At 43.6% G+C, this 22,271-nt stretch overlaps 1 protein-coding gene across 8 annotated transcripts in view; it reads right to left on the bottom strand.

The window, feature by feature from the left end:
* The window catches only part of GSE1 (Gse1 coiled-coil protein), a 293,567-nt gene that overhangs the window by 19,654 nt on the left and 251,642 nt on the right, over window positions 1-22,271 (bottom strand). The window contains exon 1 of one of the 8 annotated variants that reach the window (XM_075189336.1): window positions 12,267-12,335. The exons of 6 other annotated variants lie outside the window; for them this stretch is intronic. In XM_075189336.1, the coding sequence (XP_075045437.1) occupies window positions 12,267-12,273 (7 nt within the window). In that variant the 5' untranslated portion in view covers window positions 12,274-12,335. Of the gene's footprint in view, window positions 1-2,395; window positions 2,588-12,266; window positions 12,336-22,271 lie in introns of those variants that run through there. One more of the 8 variants, XM_075189333.1, reaches the window with a different exon arrangement.

Below are 22,271 nucleotides of genomic sequence, written 5' to 3'. Positions count from 1 at the left end.
TTCCTCAGTCTCTCACAACTAGAGTTGCACAATATGTGAAATGCAGATAACCACTTAAATACAACAGTTCTACTATAACCAACTTCCTCCCCTTCAAATCATTGACCAGTTTCAGGCTGACATCAGACCATGATGCCCAGGAACTGTTGTCCATGAATCTTCTCTGCACCCTTAAAGCACCGTTACTGCCACTGGGCTGGGAGAATGGCTCTCCATAGCAAGGAAAGTAGATCTAATAACAGCTGTGGCTCTTGTTTAGTAAGAAGCAACATATTATTTCCACGTTCCTCAATACAAGACCTGGACAAAGTTTCAAAATTCTCCCAGGCTGTTTAGAGTAATACTGACTGTCAAAGTGATGTTAATATATCCAGGTGCTATTAGCATATCTTAAAAACTGCTAAAGATACCCAAGAACAATTTGAAAAAATACCCATCAATGGTTGTTCAATTACTGGCCTAGATCAGATGGTGTCACATTGGGGTTTTAAACGGTAGCTGGTTTCCAGCTAAAATACAGATAGCAGACCACTGAAGTGAATAAGGAACGGTCTTCCTGTTACACTTGAGCACCTATGTTCAGAAAACCGGTGGTAATCGTTTTAAACAATTAACACTTAACCTGAGAGGTCCACACGTTGCCGCTTTAAATTAACATAGATGTAAAGTCGCGATCACGTGACACTGAAGTGCCGGAGAGCTGTGTCTTCCATCATCACTTCCTGTCAGTATGCCGGTGCCATCGGACATCTGGACCTTCGGTCTGCAGGTAAGTCTGTTTTTATTGCAGTCGTTTTTGTAGCCAATCGGATTTTTTGGGTAGGTATTTTCGGCAGCGTTAAACCATACCCTACCCCAGAAAACAGTGCATCAGAGAAAACAATCAGCGAATAATTGGAAGTGTGTGCACGGGTCACAGGCCACTGAGCTGTGTTATATATTTATACAACAACTTCTCGAAGAAAAAGCAATACTGCAACAATATAAAATATAGTGGGGTATCTGCAGTATGCCGCAGCCATATCTCTATATCCAATATGGTCAGATACATGCAGTGCAAAATGGTCAGCGGCAGTTTGGTTGGTGGTCTGAACAAACAGATGTTGCCTGATGACCTCACACACAGACCCACGTCATCACTTCCTTGCCCGATTGCTGCCATGTCAAATATTAAATCGCACTGTGCAATAACATTAGGCTGCCACATGCAGATGTACTGAATGTGCAGAATTTTGCATCTTATCTACCCGTTGACAAAAATGCAAGTTTTTTTTCCACTTTTTTTGTATAGATTTGTTTTAATATTGGGTCAAGACACCCAGTAAGCCAAATAATGCAAGCAGCTGAACCAAGGCCACACAAGGCCAATGTATACACAAAGATTCTGAGGCTCACAGTTAATACTAGAATTAGTGGGAGGATGTCTGGCATATTACATTTGGTGTTAACATAAACATTGCTACCACTCAACAGGATAATAAGTGTTTTCACGGAGGCCACAAACATATCACCACTCCCATCACAATAAGAACAATCCAGCCTACGGTAACGTACACTAAGAGGTCACCTGTAGAAGCCATATACTAAAGAGATCAACGGCCTCCTGCTACCACTCACTAACATGTTATGCCAGGACAGAGCTGTTTATACGCTACCACCAAGAGCCGCAGAACATTACATTCAAAGAGAAAGCCTGGTAAGAGCGCACACACCTGAGAGCAGAGGATGCGGTTATAGTGTTACATTATCCAGAGGGAACTGTACTGAACTCTTCCGTCATCACTATCAGCAGCGTGTTTTACAATGAGCAGGAATAAATATTTACTAATGTGACAGATTACACAAAGAAGTGAGATTAAAATGACACAAATACACATACACTGAAAGCCAGCAGTTACACATACTATATGACCCATATTCATATACAGCCTTAAAGTCTGATCCTCACATCCTGAATGAGGAAAAGAAGCCAGGACCTTCAGCTTCCACTGAATGGCATGCAACAAAAGAGGAAGCACAATTATTTCAGAGGCTAAAGTGCCTGATAACTGCAAGCTCAGATGGATGTGTGGAGATCAGAAGCCCTCTCTGCTCTCAGTCGCCATGGAATCAAGAATGTATAAGTAGAGAGATCTGTCTGCTCTGGAAGGTAACGGAGAGGGGAGAGCGGAAGGAACCAGTCATTCTACACAAGGGGCACAAGCTTAAATAGAGCTAACGACTGGAGAGACAAACAGATCAACAATAAATGGGGAAGCGAGAGCTGGAGGAAGTCATGGAAAGTGAGATAATGTAAGACTAAGAGTGGAAGAGAGGAAAAGAAAATCACAGCAAGAGTCAGGCTATAAGACAGACAAAGGGATAGGGGGCACATAGGACAGGCTGCCTCAGTCACCTTTATAAAACAGTCCTGAGCATAACGATGGAGATCCCGGCTTACTATGGAATACAGCAGGACTAGCTGTCATAAAGCTTCGGTCTTCCTCTTTTTTGGCTAAATTTCTGAGTCAATGGACTAAATCGCGCTCACTCCAAGTAATGGCTCCGGGACACAGCATTATCCTCAGCCAGCGTCCCAGGCTTATCTAACAAAGCAACACCACACTTGCCTTGTGAAAACAAGCTGATACTCAGCCTCTAACAGCTGCCACTAGAGTCACGTGGGCTCACCCCCTCTCCCCAGCTAGGCTGCTTGCAGATAACAGTGACCGTTTTGTCATCAGACTCACAGCAGAGGAGTCTATTCAGAGCGTCTGAGGCAGCACTGATCAGGGGGCGTTTGACCCCACTGCGTCCTCATAACTTTTCTTTGCAAAAGAAGGGGGGATATTGGGGGATGTATATTATAAATAACTCCCCTGAGTTTTGAAGTTGCATAACAAAATATCAACTCTGCTCAGTGATGGACTACAGATCCCAGAAGACACCATCAGGCTGTCTGATGCTATCTGTGTGATCCTATTCACATATTCCATGAATGCAGCAACTACGTAAAAGTTAGAAGCCAAACGATTGTTTTAATGCGCCTGGAGAAGGATGCACCATATAAAGTGCCCCCAAGAACTTAGAACGGGTCAAACAATGCCTAGAAATTAACTGCTGGGGTCTATGTATTTACTACCAGTCATTCTCTGTGAACAGGTTTAAAGAGTAGTTTATTTCTCTGGCAGAATTTCCTTGGATTTAAGGTATTATAAAAAGGAAGATAATGAATAATTCAAGAGCACTGACAGCACATTGCAGTTTAATGCATAAAGGGTCTTCACTGGCAATGGAGAATTTAGACAAATCCAGTGGACTCGTATCATGTAAATATTTAATCCTTTAAACCCCTGACCCTGCCACCTCCCCTATACAGACAGAATACATGAGATTAGCCCATATAACCTTAGAGGACAGAGGGCTCGCCATTTCACCATTTACAGTTAGTAGTAACAGCTATGATTCCACAGGGGAACGTGATCTGCTGATAACTGCTGCAGACATTATGGTTCTCTCTTTCTCACTCAAGAACAAGCACTTACTGCTCGCCTATTTTACGTATATAAGCTGCCCAGAAAGGAGCACATGGCAAGTCCTATTGAAGCAAGTAGTTTACAGGATGACCCCACTGCTGTGTTTAGACTCATTACAGACTGATTGCTCTTTAAAACATGTTTCCTGCAGTGACAGGGACAGACTGACTGTCTCTCTAACTGTCACCCTAATGTTTAAGTACCATCAGCCTTTTCTGTAGGTGGCCGCCATGAAGGATGTTTTATATACTAGATTATAGGCTGGTTCAGATACCTTAGCCGGTTACATAACCAACCGCTACAGAAGCCAGGATTTTATTTATGAATTGCTAAGTTATTGAGATCTAAATGATGTTCAATGCTACAGAAACCACAAACAGCGACTGGCTTAGGCCACAATTGACATTGCAAAAAACAAAAACATTTTCATTTCTAAGGCAGCCCAATGCCAAATTGTATACATATATATGTTTTGTATTAAAAATCAATCAATCAATCACTTTTTGCCCTAGAAAGGAGTAATTCCTAGTCAGAATGCACCAAAATACTGCAACTATCATCTAGCCACCTTATTGTTCTGCAGGCCACATGGACCGGAGAAGAATATTAGCACATAAATAATGAGTCACTTCTGGAACACACTGACAAGGCATCAATATTACTGCGATGCTCTGTTGGCAATGGCATCCTGCGCAGTTCCTGCATACAGGATATTGAATTTCTCCATTGCCTGTGGGTGACACCAGAAGTCTCAGTCTCAGGAGAACATAGGCGGTGAATCCAAGTCCCCCCTCTCGTTCCCAGGTAAAGCAGAACCTCGGAGATACATTAATCTTCCAATGACTGGACCAGCTGCACTTGTCACTGCAAATCATCCATGCAACACGGCTCCACTATCAAATATGTAAAATAAGAGGGGGCTGCCGAATCTCAGGAGACAAACGCAGAAGTGAGAAGTCAGCTCTTAAACTGGACCGCTGGGAGCAGGCATACATTATATATAATGAACTTGTCCTGGAGGGATGCTATGCGGAAGAGGACTGTCACTCAAAACAAAACAAAATAAAGGCTAAAAAGGCTTAAAATACAGTTAATGTTTACTTTTGACTATTGCAATTCTCTTTCAACTTGCCAATTAGAAACTCACTATTACTGCCATTCTGCTCGACCTTTACAGTCATGTATCCTGTTACTTGTATTCTGTCATAGAACATGACAAGACGCCACACACTGCTGTGCAAGATACAGTAATGGGCCTGTACACATGCTTAAAAAATCAATGGGCTGCTTCACTGGGCACTCCACAGACATAATCAGTACACTTCACTGTATTTTAACCATTTTCTTTCTGACCTCACATTTCTTTAAGCAACTTACTATAATCTTTTTACTTTTAGGAGTTTTTTTAACTAGTTTTCATGAACTAAAACAAAATTTATATTCTTGGAATATAGTGATGATCTACGATTCTTTTTAAGGGATTATACTTTAATGAAAAACATTTTAGCAACATTCTATATTCTATCATTGTATAAAGAAAAGCAAGATATTGATGTAGAGAAATTAGAGCATTTTATGAGAAAGCAGCTAATCACTTTACTAGGAGCTAGTGACATCGGAAAGAAGTCAGCCAATCAATTTAGGAACCAGTGACATCACTGAAAATGCAGCCTATCCATTCACTAGGAACCAGTGACATCACTGAGAGTGCAGCCTCACTAGGAACCAGTGACATCACTGAAAATGCAGCCTATCCAGTCACTAGGAACCAGTGACATTACTGAGAGTGCAGCCTATCCAGTCACTAGGAACCAGTGACATCACTGAAAATGCAGCCTATCCAGTCACTAGGAACCGGTGACATCACTGAGAATGCAGCCTATCCAGTCACTAGGAACCAGTGACATCACTGAGAGTGCAGCCTATCCAGTCACTAGGAGCCAGTGACATCACTGAGAGCGCAGCCTATCCAGTCACTAGGAGCCAGTGACATCACTGAGAGCGCAGCCTATCCAGTCACTAGGAGCCAGTGACATCACTGAGAGTGCAGCCTATCCATTCACTAGGAGCCAGTGACATCACTGAGAGTGCAGCCTATCCAGTCACTAGGAGCCAGTGACATCACTGAAAATGCAGCCTATCCATTCACTAGGAACCAATGACATCACTGAGAGTGCAGCCTATCCATTCACTAGGAGCCAGTGACATCACTGAGAGTGCAGCCTATCCATTCACTAGGAACCAGTGACATCACTGAGAGTGCAACCTATCCAGTCACTAGGAACCAGTGACATCACTGAGAATGCAGCCTATCCATTCACTAGGAGCCAGTGACATCACTGAGAGTGCAGCCTATCCAGTCACTAGGAGCCAGTGACATCACTGAAAATGCAGCCTATCCATTCACTAGGAACCAGTGACATCACTGAGAGTGCAGCCTATCCATTCACTAGGAACCAATGACATCACTGAGAGTGCAGCCTATCCATTCACTAGGAACCAATGACATTGCTTAGAATGCAGCCTATCCAGTCTATAGGAACCAGTGACATCCAGTCAAATCAATTCACTACGAGCCTATGACATCAGTGATGTCATTGCTTCAGTGTAGAAAATGTCTGCATCCACTGTGGTAGGCAACAGGTGCATCTGCCTGCCAGGAATAACTACAGTTTCCTGGATGGCCAGCAGGCTACGCTGCAAACACAGAGCAGCTATAGGTGGATTATCTATGAGCAAGAGCTAAATGAAGGAGCAGCAACTAAGAGCGGATTAGTGAAAGGGAGTGAGGTTGGGAATTCTGAACTGCCTCATTAGAGGGAAGGATGGAGAGGAGAGGTAGCAATGCGTGTATTAAAGAGGCAGCTACCTACCCTGCTCCTTAATATTAGATGCTCAGCAACGGTTTAGAAACACAGAATGCTGCAGTTACGGAGAAAGCAGGTCATTTACATCTATTAGCAATGCATCAGTACAACGCACATAATCATTAATATCAATCGGACGCTGATCTGAGAGTGGACCAGTTGTACCTCACTTCTGTAGCAGAAGAGAGGACCGTATATCCGTACTGCGCTGCAGGGTCTCCCTTTATAAAACCTGGCTGGATCTTTTACCTAACCTCTTGTACAAACAGCATATTTCCCGTCAGTGCCGATTAATTAATTGTTAGGGTGTTAATAAATAAATTTATTCAGTGTAATCTTGATCTAGGACAACTCCCCACCTAGCATGTACACCAATGGCCTGCAATCCGTAGTGACAGCAATATTGAAATATTGACAATGTAACCTGTCGGTTTACTAGGAACACATAGATAGCTGCCCCCACTGGCTGGCAATGGGAGACTGGCACAGTTTATTTTTCTTGTAAATGCAGTGATATTCGCTAGAATACACACAGCACAGGGAGACTGGGAAGAGCAACGCCTCTTGGGCATATGTCGGGTTTTTTTTTTAATATAGATCGCACTTAAGCAAAAGCTTCATTTTTAGTGAGCAGTAGAGGTTTTCTCTACAGTTTAGGAACAAACATCCACATTGGAACTGTTGGATCATCAGGACACAGAGAATGAACCATATCTTACATCTGCTCACCCCAGTCCCTTTACTGGAACATCGCCATTCTGCCAGGACGGATCAACATTAAAGCCCAGCGCGCAGAGTCAGGAGCAATTGCTTTGAATATCCCTCCTCAACAAGTGGCTAAGCAATGCTCTGCTAATTAGCAGCGGTACACTAATGATACAGTATACATGTACATAGCCATGCCCTGTTGTGTGTGTAAGCTGCACCTCTACTCCTCTCCTTCCTACCATTCTCCCCTCCAAAAGCAATCACTAATCAGCACTCTGCCTGCCTCCTGCCGATTTAGTAATTACTGTCTCCTTTCATCCTCAGCTCCTCTGACACCAGACCTCAGGCCCACTACCTCCCTTCTCTGTAATTACAAGCTAATAGTTTCAAGGGTTTTTTCCTGATGGGTCCCAGTTCAAGCACCAATTCCCTCCTCCGCCTCCACACACCCCCTGATTCTGCTCCACTCTCCTGACTAATGATACCCTGCAATGTACATCACAGCTTGAGCGCGGGTTAAGTCACCGGAGTGCCAGAACAGCTTGTAATACCCTTCATCAACGCTGCACAAATTTCTGCACAGGCCAAAAATGTCACCCATTCATTGCCAAAACTCTGCCGATAGCGAGAATGTTATGTGCATAAATAAACCCAACACCAGCAGATCACATCCCATGAAGCCGACAGAAAGGGACAAGACAAATTGCAAAGCAATGCACCAAAGATACAGTCTACAAGGAGTACTCTGAGGGTGAGGGGGCAGCTCTTAATGGAAGGGTATCTCCTATTTGTTGCATTTTGTGAAATACGCAGGTTGGTGCCACAGACAAGAAAAACCCAGAGGAATGGCCAGCATTAGCCAAAAATCTTAATGAAAAAAAACCCCACATGATGCCATAAAATACTGTGTGACCCATCACATTCAAAAAGTAACTATTTTTTTCCTAGTTTAGAACATGAAAGCAGAAGGTCTGATTGGTTGCTGAACAGAAATGGATGGTAATAAATATATTTTTTCAATCCAAAAACAAACCAAACATTTGAAGCCTTTCCTCACAGCTATAGTAGCTGTCATCATCCTTCTTTTCATACTACCAGACTTCCTGCTGTATTCGTCTCCTCCCTCTCATTTGCATAGCACAACACTGGCATAAGAAATGTCTGCCAATAAGAAAGCAAGAGGGGGATAACAAAGCGTCAATAGCTAAAAACGAACATTTTCATGAACAAAATAGCTTGCACCAGAGAATCTGATCGCTATCCACTTTAACCCTGTAAACTGAAGAATGTAAATTGTATCTGGTAAAGTAACATTTCATCATCATTTATATAGCGCCACTAATCCACAGCGCTGTACAGAGAACTCACATCAGTCCCTTTCTCACTGGAGCCTACCTTCTAAATTCCCTAACACACACACACAAACACACACATAGAGTAGGGTCACACACAAACACACACATAGAGTAGGGTCACACACACACACACACATAGAGTAGGGTCACACACACACACACACATAGAGTAGGGTCACACACACACACATAGAGTAGGGTCACACACACACACACACACACACACACACACACACACACACACACGGGTCAATTTGACAGCAGCCAATTAACCTAGTAGTATGTTTTTGGAGCACAGATTATAGATTTATCACAACAATCCAAAGGTTCTATACTGAAACCTGGTTTTGTCTGTTCCATGGGATCTGACCGGAAGGGTTTTATCACGCTACATATGACTCTCAGATGATGCCACGCAAAGCGGTGAGCTTCTGTATAAGACACTCATTGTGTAAAGAGCCCCTGGCATGTTCTATTCTGCTGAGACCTCGTCTTGTGTCCTCTACTATAGGTGTGGATCGTGGAACACAAAACAAACACACGACACAATGTATCAGAAGAAAAGATAATATTTAGTGGGCACATCTATCGTGTACCTACTAAAGATTTAACACCATCTTTCCCATACCAAGAGGCAGTACCTGGTTAATGGGTAAAATCTTGGGGCATGTAAAACAGAAAAAATAACCAACATGAAACAATCAGGTCGCCTCCTGTTTTATCAGGATTGAACAAAAGCATAGTGGGAATCAAGCTGCTTTTGAGACTGATGATTTCAGGCCCGATACAGATGAAATCCATTCTAATCACTCTAACAGCAGGTAGCCTGAAACACCCCCCAACTATACTCCTCTGGAGGTGAGATTGTGTATCTACATCTCTCCGGAGCTGCTGTGTAGGACGTCTCATCTGAAGGTTTTATAGATATGGATTTGTCTTCTTTACATTCTGTCCGATCTGAATAGAGATTTTATTTTGCCTATGAAGAGCAGTTTTGGCTAATTTGATCTAGAATGACCAGATCAGTCGCAACAAATGTCAAGCCTAAGGCTATAACGCCAATCATTCTCCAGTATTGTGCTATAAGAACCCAGCATAGCAGCTTACTCCTTCCACTTACAGGCCGCTATATGAGACAACTGATCGTACATTTCTCCTTCCATTCTACTAATCAGCTGCGTAGAACATCCCCTGGCCTTACATACCACTACAATAGGGGATATTTGTATTACAAATCAATCTATCGCAGTGTATCGTACTTAACTAGGTAATGTGTATTTTTCATTCACTAGACGTCCATGACCTACATCATTTGGTGACCTCCAACGTGCCGGGGACACTAAGGGGGAGGGGGGCTTTGTTGCTTTATATGATCATGTTGTACAGTATTGCTTGCCATTCTAAACAGAGTGCAGTTTATACACCACAGGTGAAACCGGTCATGGAAGAAACGCAGGGATCAGGGACAACAATCAATATTTTTCATACATTTGTAATACTCTAAAGTACATTTTTGCTTTTAAGCTATTTTTTAATCCACCTGCCAGTTTCTATACAATCATTTTTTACCACCACTGATTGTTCACCCAGAGGGACACAGGGACGTGAGAGGTGAACCATTTGGCATGGACATAAGAGAAGCGTCAGACTCGGCTCTGACTGCTGTGCTGTAAAAACAGAGGTGCGTCAATAGCAGTGACATCTGCTGCGAATTACATCACAAAGGGGTCACCACTAGCTCCGCTGCCCAACAAGTTCAGCGCAGATCAATACCTGTCAGGACAATAAGGGAATACAGGAGCCGAGAGCGTCTCACAGGAGCACAGAGGTGCTGAATAGAACAGGGAACAGAGGCTGGAGGTCTAAAAGCCAATTAACCCCACCAGAGCCAGATTCCAAACATTCACCTCCTGCGCAGATGCGCCAACCAACTGCCAGCCAAAGAATGACATTAATAGCTAGGCCCTGTATATATGTAAGTGATTAGAGGCGTGTACAGACAACAGCCAAACACCTCTTAGTGCAGATACATAATGTACATATGAAGATTCACACTACGGTGCATCAAATATTCATGGACTGGCGTCTTCTTGGATAGAATATATAAGGATTGGTGGCTGAGGGAGACACAGCAGGGTTAGGTGCCTCTAGGGCATGCAAGGGGGTGGGGGCTGTGCTGCTTATCTCTGGGTAAATGGGAGGGGGAGGCTCTGTTCTCTTCAGCTCTCTGTCACACACATTCCAATTAACTTCTCTACAATAGGATCAGGAGAGCAGACACAGCGGGTCTCTGGCATCTGTGATGTGCCCTGCAGGCAGGTTTGGGGGTGGGGGGGGTCATCTCTTGGTATCCATCACCCAGCCATCGCCATCATTACAGGCTTTTTCATACAGGTGTAGCATGGTCGGACAGAGCACAGAACCATCTGATATCTGTACACCGATGACAACCTGCTCCTTCTGTAACTGCACAATGTCAGATGGAATGAAACGTACACGGAAATGGGGGCTGTGATCTCTCTACTACTGACCGAGACAGAAACTTGTACTAGATACTAATCAGAGAGCAACTTCCTGGGGTGTAAAAATGACTGTGAGTAACCTGATAAATGACATATTGATCACACACAGTCTACTGCTGACCTATGCAACCAAATCAATCCTCATCATGGTGTAATCTGCTCCACACCCTGGACCACCCAACCTTCTGTTATCAACATGAGCAGGTCATAAATCAGGCAGATGCAGCGCTTCCGGTGACCTGACCAATCTGGTCATTGTTCCTCAATTCACCGTCCCTCCACCTCCCCTTTCTTTTCAGGGCCACTCAGTGTGGCATCTGGAAGACAGGGGCACGTGCTGGATCATGCGAGGAGAGTGCCAATAAGTGACAGCAGTCTATCATTCTTTATACTGTGACCACTTGGGAGCCTTTTCCTTGTTACTGGACTCAGCAAAATCCTATTCCGCTGACAGCGGCTGAATATCATCCACACACTGGACAACCCCTGTTTGTAGTTGGTTAAAGCACAAATTATCGTTTAAAACTTTTACAATCATATTTAAGTGCCTGTAGGCCCCAGAAAGCACTCACACGGTGTGTAGCACTGGTGGCTGCTGTGATGCTGGACAGCTCCAGCGTAGAGGCACACAGGGCAGCTGCAGCCCAGAGGTCACTGCCATTTGTTATGAAAGACAATGAGGCTGTGAGCAGGTGGAAGGTATGAAGCAGAAATACCCACAGCAGATTCTCCTGTTTCCCTGATCCCAATCCGGCTAAACATTAATACTTAATTATGGCTTTGGCACAGACGCCAAACCATAATCCTACACTCCACCCAGAAGCACACATGGGAGACACAACGTCAGCGGTTCCTTGTTACCCAGAGTCTCTCCGGCATACAGCATGTACCAGTCTCTCCAAAACACAGCCAGAAGTAAACAGAATGCTACAGATACAAGCATTTACAGCCAAAACCCCAAAGGGTTAATATTACACACCTGATATAGGATACCTCAAACATCTGTCCAAGACAGAGTCATAACTCCCTGCATATAGTAGTTTGATTCATTGATGTATGTTGTTTACAGACTACTATATCAAAATCAATCGTGGAACAATACACAATCTGGTTGCTGCTGCTCTTCCGCTGTTATAGAACTACAAGTCCCAGCCGACTGAAAGATTTGTAGTTCATCACATCATCTTGGAAGCCACAGACTGTAGCTTCGATATAAAAAGCCTGGTAACAATTGGGGTTCTAAGAAACCACCAGAATTCACAGAACACCCACAAGGAACAACAGAAGCGTGAGGCTCACCTTTCATGACAGACGGATACCCCTTGTGTTACATCCCGCAGCACACAGCCATAGTGTCTCCTAAAGATTCCCAGAGTAGATGACCCAGCGGAGAGGTGGAGCCTCAGCCTACAAATACCTGCTGCTCTGTACACACCCTCTCCTCTCCACAGCCTGCAAGCTCCCTTCAGCCAAACCTCTGGCCATTAACAGCCTGACAAAAGGGATCCAATTTCAGCTGCTAAACCACAAACTCCTTCACCAGTCATTAGGCTTTAAAGAGATCTCTTTAACCCCTTTAGTGGCAAGAAGATTGCACAATTCCTGGAGATCAATCAAAGAAAGCAAGAATGTTATCAGATGGGAAGCCAAGACAGGGGACTACCACTGATCCTAGTGTAACATGGCCATGTACCATGCAGTAACCACTGTCGCTGCTTGTAAATATTATACATATTAATAATGCATGTTCATGAACTTCCAATATAGGTAACATCAATGATCAATCAATTGCTCTAGTCCTGATTTGCAGTGAGTGTTTCTGGGTCAGCCACTGAATATTACTGTGCTGGGGGTTAGTTCACAAGAAGCGCTTGCAGCGCTTACAAAGCAGGACGCATTGAAGTAATGCAAAGGTTCAGCAGAAAATGTATTCCCTGAAGGGAACAAAGGCCACAAACCTGTGAAGTAAAACCGTCCAAAACAAGCAGCACACACTGCAAAGCTCAGAGAGTACAAAAACCATAACCATTCCCTACATCACGTTATCTCAGTCAGTAAAGCTACCATGACGTGAGGAAACTCGGCTTCCTTTATAAACACTGGGAACAGTCAGAGGCTTAGTGCTGGGGATTCCCGCTTTCTCTTTTAAAGGCGGTACTTTTTGCTGAGCGGTATTGGGTAACAATTATACAGGCATTCAAATCTGAATACATTGCCATGGTATGAGTAATAGTAACGCTCTCCTACTATCCTGATCCTAAAAGGTACAACATCTGTGTGGATCCACCATATTCTATCATTTCAATCAGTATAATATACCAATATATGACAATATACTTATATTACATATGCTTGTTGAATTAACTATTCCATCACTGGAAGCCTAATTTCTCAAGGTATTGATCAAGTGGAAGTTTTATAAAGATCATAAACTGCGCTGCATTCATATTCACCACTCGCAAATGACCAAAGTACACAGATCCCTGACCTAAATGTGCTCTGCAAGATGTGTACAGATTCTGCACTCAGAGGAGAGATATCACCATCTCCAGTGACCCTACATTCCTGTCCCGACAGGTGACTCCCCACTCCCCCTATTGTACAAGGCAGTTATCTCAAATCATAGTGGGTAGAGGGCAAAAAAGTACAATGGTCTGACTACAAACATAGTAATACCACAAAACACCACTAGAAGGCAGCAGATAGTTGTGAATTTTGCTCAGTTTTCTTGAGCGTAGCAAGAAACTGGTAGACCTTTATATACACATCCCAGTCTTTTGCAGGTATTACCTAAACATTATATACACAATATATGTCCAGTTTATTTCCGTAGTAGATCCAAGCACACTGACACCCACTAGCTTGCATGCTTCTTGACTCTACATTATATACACCACACTATCGCACGCAGCTGTCAGTTAAAGGCCAATCTCAGGGTACGTTTATTTATATTTGGTCTTACAGCATTCTTCTGTACCATGTTCTAAAAGGGCTGGACGGCAAATTTTAGCCTAGGGGACGAAACTCGGCTCACTTACGAACACTTTAAAGAAAAAAAAAAATGCAGGTAGTCCAGTGGCATAGCCCAAGGTAGCCCACTATGGGACTAGCCCGGATGCCCCCCAGCCCAGCCAGCTCCTGCTAGAAATGTCAGGAAATCCATTTTCTGGGCTATTGCAAAAACTACCAAATATGTCACTTTTCTAAAAGTCTTCAACCTCTTAACCATTTACTCTGGTTTATTCTTCTACCAAATATGCTAAACACAGTAACAATGTATAAAGTAAGTAAAATGTATGATGAATTTAGCTCTGCTATAAATAAACAAACAGGAACATTTAAGGCATTTGCAGCAGATGGGTTAAAATGAAAGTGTTATGGGCTTAAATTTCCATCTGGACACCTTGTTCTGATTTTTTTTTTTGTTTTATGATTTTTCAGAATAATGGAGTTTCTGGCAACACACACTCTCTTGTAAAATATGGACAGGCAGGGAGATGCCTGACATCAATTATCCCGAGTCTGTGCTCCGAAATGTACAGATGGCAAGACCACGATTTATTGCCCATGTAAGATGGGAGGGAGGAGACACCCAGCATGAATCACACTGCTGGGTAACCCATCTCTCCCTCCTTTTATATCATTTTATGGTCCGCCTAGAATGGAGTCAGACAGACTTGGGGGAGGGGGGGGGGGGGGGTCTGAAGTACCCACCTTCTCTGGAAGGATTTACTTGTGCGGTGCCACAAACCACAGCAGGAAACCCTCTTCCTCTGGGTGTGTAAATGACACAATCCGTCCCAGTGCAGTGGGAATTACTGGAGACAATGTTGTTTTACACCAAGCTATGTTCAATTAATATCGTTACATAAGCGGATGAAGTTATCTCCATGACAAACAATATAAAATAACCCATCAGCAGTGATTAAATATCATTTTTGGGGACAGTTTGTAGTTGGATGGGTGCTGTACAGTTCCTTATATACAAGTTCGGTACATGCACTCTGTATATGATAGGAAATGTCAGGTTGTGGCAAATGGAGTGACAGACAGAGATGTGCACACAATAATGAGCGTTGGGAGTTAAATCTGTTAAAATAAGAAATGTTTTCTAGGCAGTAAGGCACCTTTATAGTGCACCAGTCACCACATCCTGCAATATTCATGTGTCCAGCCATTTTACTAGGAATCGGTGCTTTTCAAGTACCTCGTGCCTCAGTTATGTCACTAGTTCTACATAGGCTATGTTTTCACTAAGTATCTGGTGCCTCAGTGATGTTACTGCTGTGTGCAGGTGACTGGGGAACTTTAAATGACTTTCACAGCTCCCTAAATGGATGACACAGCTCCACACACACTCACTGCTGTTTGATTTGGCGCTAGACTGAACTGATAACTCCCAATGAAATGTTCTGAGGTTTGACAAGGTTATCACACTGAAGTGTTAACAAGGGACTTTTCCCTGTGATCTACGGCTAGAAAATGAACTTGTGTGATGCTGGGAAACTTCAGTGTAACATTGTATCATATTTCCCCAACACCCTCCCTGCACCGCTGTGCTTGGCTTTGTCCCCCGTCATGCAGATGGAGTGGAATGTGTTGCAGTGCACTGTTCACCATGGCTAAGAATACGTTCTATATCAGATACAGCTCTGATAAGTTTAGATGTGAACAGCTGGGGATATTCAAGTAAACACAACAACATAACACCAAGATGCAACATTAACTGCAATAAACTCTGCATTGTATAATTCTATATATGTTATTAAAATATATATTTATTCAGATTGTAATTGGTGCCGTGCAGACATACGATACAGATAACGCCAGGGCGGTAGATCATCAGCTGACAGGGGCTATACTAACCCCTACAATAGCCAGGCTGCCCATGGATACTGCAGATGTTATACTATTTATTGTTAGACTGACATCACTGTATGTACAGAGTAATCTGAACCAAACAAAGAACGCGGCACATGATCAGAGGAAATTCCATAAGTAGATGGACACTGTGATGACTGCTCCCAGAAGACCTATTCTGGACAAGATGTTACCACTAGATTTTATACAGAGAAGGAAAAGAAATAAGCATTGAAATGATGGCACTTTGTCAAGTCTCTTAACCAAACATGTACCCAGAGCAAAACAGGAGTCCCCAGAGCGTTAGCTTTTAGTTAAGCAATCCAGGAATAATTGAACTTGTGTTACAGAATTGGCGATTTTGTGGCCACATTTACTTTTCTGATGATTCCTGGGGATAAAAGGACTACAGATGTCTTATATATTTTGATGTCCAACACATGGAAAATAGGACATTTCAAAATTGATTTTTTTTTCTGTTCAAAATCCTCCACAATGCTCAGTGTGTAGTGATTGTGACTGGCCTGTACTGAGTACACACACACCCTGTTAAACAAAGAAAACATTATTTGCATCTAGCCCTGCATGTAGTAACTATATCCACAGAGTGTACGGTAGCATCATCATCAGCTATTTATATAGCGCCACTAATTCCGCAGCGCTGTACAGCGAGTGAGTGAACTCACATCAGTCCCTGCCCCATTGGGGCTTACAGTCTAAATTCCGTAACATACACACAGACTAGAGGGTCAATTTGACAGCAGCCAATTAACCTACAAGTATGTTTTTGGAGTGTGGGAGGAAACCCAACGCAAACACGTGGAGGATATACAAACTCCTCACAGATAAGGCCGCGTCATGTCCCCCGAATCGAACTCATGACCCCAGTGCTGTGAGGCAGAAGTGCTAAGCACTGAGCCACCATATATATCCTATCTATGTGACTCACACATGATACAACTATTCCTTTGGCCCCTGTATGATAGAGGATATTTCTATATCCCCTTTCCCAATGTCTGGGTGGGCTCTAGGCATATTGCAGCTGCCATGTACAGCATAAAGGTAGACAAACCTTCGCTCATATCTCAGCCTGAGCGCTTACAAGCGTGTTACATACGAGGGGGAGGCACGTAACTGGCAGGATAGAGGTGTCCTGTGGCTCATGAAACCTGCGATGAGTCGGCCTGTATTTATATAGTGGGTGTGGGAGATACTCTGCTGGGTAAACACGGATCTGGCATTGTTTGTGGGTGACAGAAATCCACAGACTCCAGCAGAAAGGCAGAGGATTAAATGATGACAAGGCATTCATCATTCCCCAGCTGCAGAGAGATTTGTAGGTTTATCAAGAGAGAGGAGCTGAACCGGAACGAAGACATTATCCTCTATGTTCCTAGAATCCTAATATACGGTGTCATATTAATTAGTTGTCTGTCAGATATTAACAGATATTACAGACCTAAGGAAGACAACCAATGGATCACTAGCTCACATATGAGTACAGGTCCCAGCAAGCCCAACAGTTAGAGGCTGGGAGGGCATGGTGGGACTTGTAGTTCTACAACAGCTGGAGAGAGCCATAAGTTGCTCAAGTGCTTAGTAGGCTCACATCACTAGCGCTGCAATCTCTAATACAGCTCTCTGGAAGCAGCTCTGATCTGATGCTACAGCAGGACAGCATACACCATGCCTGGCCAACCTGTGCCTCTCCAGGCATTGTGAAATAGCAAGTCCCATCATGCTTTGCTAGTAGCTAGCCAGCCATTAGCTGACAGGGCATGCTGGAACTTATAGTTTCACAACACCTAGAGAGCCACAGGTTGCCAAGGATTGACATAGCACTAAGGTAGGTACAACTACCCCCTGTCATGTATTCCCTAACACACTATTTTATACTTCACGAGTAAGCTATAGATACTCACGTCATGTTTTTGCAGAAGAAGAAAGTCAACTCCCTATAGACCAGTGATGGGAACATGACGCAGACGCATGTGCGGTCCTCTAACCACAAACAAGGCATTATCCTTAATCTTGGAATAAGAGCGAGGGCTGCAGGTTAAGCTCAGGGCATAAGGCATAGAATAAGAACTTGGGCCAATGAGACAAAGCAGGGATAAGCTGGAGGCCACAGGTGAAGGCAACAAACTGTAGCATGAAAAAATGCTGCCATCAGACAGGAAGTTAGGTGTGCACATAAAATTGTTTCCCCCAGATTGCTTTTACCAACATCAGTAAGTTTCTCCTTGGAACATTTCTGCAATAATTATCTTTTAACCAACCATCCTCCAGAAATAACATTTTTACAAGACTAACAATAATGTTGAATAGCATGAAATTATGTAAAAATAAATAAATGGTTGTTTCCCTCTGTGTGTCCTGAGCTGCAGCTATTGTGGCTGGAGAGAGTGCACCATCTCTGTACCATACACAAATCATTCATAATACATTCACATTCTGTCACGCCGCCCGCCCTGACGCTCTCACAATCTGGTTTGCATATACAATATAATACGAGCCCAGAGGAAGAGAGAAACACACGCACTTTCTTTATAAGGTGCGAAACCTCTGCCAACTGAAATGGGGCGAAATGCGCTTCAGCCTCAAGTGCAGCTATTAACACCATTTGGTGTGAAGTCTTTAACCCTTTTGCTGCCTGCCTGTCGGTAATCTAGTAACCGGCCAGGACAGTGCAAGGAACTGAATGTTTTAACAGACGGATTCTTATAATACACAGTCCCCCAACTGTCGCAGATCATTATCCAAACAAGAATATAACCCCTTCCCCAAAATATCAAGAAAAGTTCCACTGCCAAGGACAACACCGATTCTTACAGCTCATAAAACACTTACAGAAAGTACGATGAGGGCTCGGTCATACGTGTCACCTGGGAAAATGGATAAAACCGTTTGAAAACTAACATGCCATTTATAACCTGTTTTCAAATGCACTTTTCAAGAGTTACCTTTTTACCAATACAGTTTGTGGTATGGGAAGCGAGCGCGTTAACATGATATCGGTAGTGCTGCATTCAAGCTGCCACGAGGAAAGTAAACAATGTAGGGTCCCCGGCATAGCTGCTTCCCTTTACTTATATCATGACATTTATTGTTATAAGCGGACAAAGACAGACACTTCAGATGAGCACAAATGATGAATTCCTATCCTTCATAAACTTAGACGTAATAAACTGAGATACACAGAAAGTAGGAATGAAGCTCTATACGTGAGACAGTACAATGTGTGATGAGAGAGACGGGGGCTTATTTACTCTAGACCCATGTTTAATATATTTTTGAAAAAGAAGTTAAGATATTTCACAATATTTTTTAAAATGTTTGTACAATAAAAGTAAACTAACGTATCTATATCAGTCACAGTTATAGCTTCATTATCTGTATACAGAGACCACATAAGGCAAAGGAGTATTATACATCTACAATACAGAATTCCTGCTTTAGAAAGATTGTAATCTAAGTGAATAACTACGTCCTGCGTGATTGTTCAGTCCTGTGCTGTCACTGTGATGGAAATAAGTGTAAGTAGAGGGAGGAATAGAAGGTGGGAGACAGCGATGAGGGGGAGGAAAGGTGAATTCTTGATAAATGGAAAGGACAGAGAAAATGAACAAGGAAATGGTGTGAACGCCTTGTGTCTGTCTGTCCGTCCAGCCCCTCAGGCTCCAGACAAAAGGGCTCTCTATATTTTTTATCATGAGCATTACCGAGGCAGCGAGCACCCCATTAGCCCGTTCAATTTTCATTGTCCCTTTCATCGATCACTAGGCCATGGATCATTGATCTGGGAAATGACAACAAGCAAAATAATAAGAGCTCATTTGACGCTCGCTGACTTAGGGGGGGAAGTTACCGCCCGGCACTCCGAGGATCACCCGATACATGGTCTGCGTCTCTTACCACAGCTTTGTTAGCGTTAACTTCAGAATGGTAGATTGGGCATCATTACATTTATACTTGTATAGTGTTGACAAATTTCACAGCAATTTTTTATTTGAAATGATGTTTGTGCCCAGTCTCTGACAATCAGCTAGTGCCCAGTCTCTGACAATCAGCTAGTGCCCAGTCTCTGACAATCAGCTAGTGCCCAGTCTCTGACAATCAGCTAGTGCCCAGTCTCTGACAATCAGCTAGTGCCCAGTCTGTCTGCTGACAGAGGGTGCATACAAAGATTTACAAACACACTTGTCATTAACCTAGGGTCACCGCATCTCCTCAGATGGAAACTACCTGTGCTGCCTTATAGTATGAGAGCCTTGCCTGCCTATCAGCCGTCAAAGGGTTAATGCAGTCTACTATATAATACTGCGCACGTCACTGATAACACTACTGAGGAAAACACCTAGAACCCCCGCAGTGCCGGGTAACATTGTATCTGTGCTGGAAAGCAGGCGAACCCTGTGACCAGGCTGTATTAGGATAGGATTATAGGGGCCTTAGATGCTTTTACTCCCCATTACAGTTTTGCATTGAAATTTTGACTGCGTAAAACGCGGAGGTAAGGAGTCCTGAAATGTAATGTATAACACCAGGACCATAACACGAGACGGACGCTGGCAGATGCCATTATATGAGTAAGGGATGGATTATGTATTATTGTTTTTTTTGTTTTGTTTTTTAACGAAGAGACAAATATACCTAATATACAGTTTATTTTCCATAAACTTCCAGTAACAGACAGGTATAATGTATTGTTCTCTGAGTATGTATCACATCTCACATATCATACTTATGTTATGTTTATTAATAATTAAGAACTGCCATTTTGTTTTGTTTTTCAAAAGGCAAATTAAATATTATCCATAGGCACCAGTTATTATTTTTATTTTTTTTATAACTCAAAGTTTATTGAATTCACATGGATGACAGCAAACAATCCAGAAGATAGCAGGACAGAGAAACAAGTACTGTCACAAAACATATCAGTAGTTGCTATGCATAACAAAACATAATACATGAATGAAAAATTGTGTTGGCACCGGCAACATCCATATTATTAGAAAGGTAGCGGGAGGGAGGGGGAGGGGCTGGGGTCGTCTGCCATAGTAAGACAAGGCCGGAAGGATTCTCAGATATCAGGGAGCATAGCTTAGCCTACGGGGGATATTATAGACAGAAGTGTCCGGTATGGACTAGGCCATTTATGGGAGGGCGAGTGTTGGGGGTATTATTGGTGCAACCAAGGGGCCCAGATTTGGTAGAACTTGTCATCTTTATCTTGCAGGTGGAGGATGATTTTTTCCATACTAGCAATAAACCAGACATATGTTTGCGGGGAGACGCTGCGCTTTTCCAGGATTAGGCCATCAGGCACCTGGCAGCCGCCAGAATATGCGAAGCCAGTTTTGCAGATTGGACATCAGCACTTTGTATAGGGTAACAGAGGAGAAAGGACCAAGGGTCTTTCCGAACGGGGAATTGGAGGAGAGAGGAAAGGAGGGTAGTCACCCTATCCCAGAAGGAGGAAATAACAGGGCAAGACCACCAGATATGGAAGAGGGTGCCTCTATGGCCACATTCCCGCCAGCAAGCAGGGGAGGCAGTTGGGTACATTTTAGCCAGTTTATCAGGCGTAAGATACCACCTGTAATGTATTTTATATGCATTCTCCCTAATTAATGTAGAGATGGAACTAGAGGCTACATTCGCTCTGATGGTCTCCCAGCAGTCCTCCTCCGGGCGGGGGGACCCAAGTCCCTCTCCCACTCTCGTTCATGGACACTTCCAGAGACAACTATTTTATCGAGAATTAGACTATATATTGAAGAGATCATGCCTCTTCGAAGCGGTGAGGAAAGGCAGAGGGTCTCAAATGGCGAGATCCGTGAAGGTGAAGCGCCCGACAGGAGAGAGGACAAAGTGCCTAATCTGTAGGTATTGATAAAATGGCAGATTTAGTCTGGGGTATTTGGAGCGGATAGCGTCATTAGTCTTCCTTGGTCCAAAAGGTCGCCAGCAAATCGGATGCCCGAGGCGATCCATGTTAGAGAGAAGGACCGGAGCCCACCGGGTGGGAAGGCAGGGTTGTGCCATAAGGGCATAATGTTCAGAGAATTTGGAGGGACAGAGAGATGGCTTTTGCAGGTCTCCCAGTTCCGAGCTGCAAATAGTAAGGTAGGGAATCGCTTAATCAGAGCAAGTCTAGCTTGTTTAGGAAGGCCCCAAACACCTGAGAGGGCTGGCAGAGAGAGGTAGGCCGCTTCTATATCCGCCAATGCGTGGGAGGCCGGGGGAGCAAAGGAGGTAACCACAGAACTGAGATGGACCGCCCAGTAATAGGCCTTCAGATCAGGAAATCCCCTACCTCCAGAATTTGTGGGTTACTTGAGCTGAGCTAAACGGACTCTGGGAGACCTACCCCGCCAGACAAATTTAGCCAAGTGTCGTTGCATACTATTCAATTCGGAGATAGGGACCCTAACGGGGAGT

Source organism: Mixophyes fleayi, chromosome 10, assembly GCF_038048845.1.
Source record: "Mixophyes fleayi isolate aMixFle1 chromosome 10, aMixFle1.hap1, whole genome shotgun sequence".
NCBI classification, from domain to species: Eukaryota; Metazoa; Chordata; class Amphibia; order Anura; family Limnodynastidae; genus Mixophyes; species Mixophyes fleayi.
The sequence above is the reverse complement of the archived record's forward strand: the minus strand, read 5'-3'. Positions and strand labels throughout refer to the sequence as shown.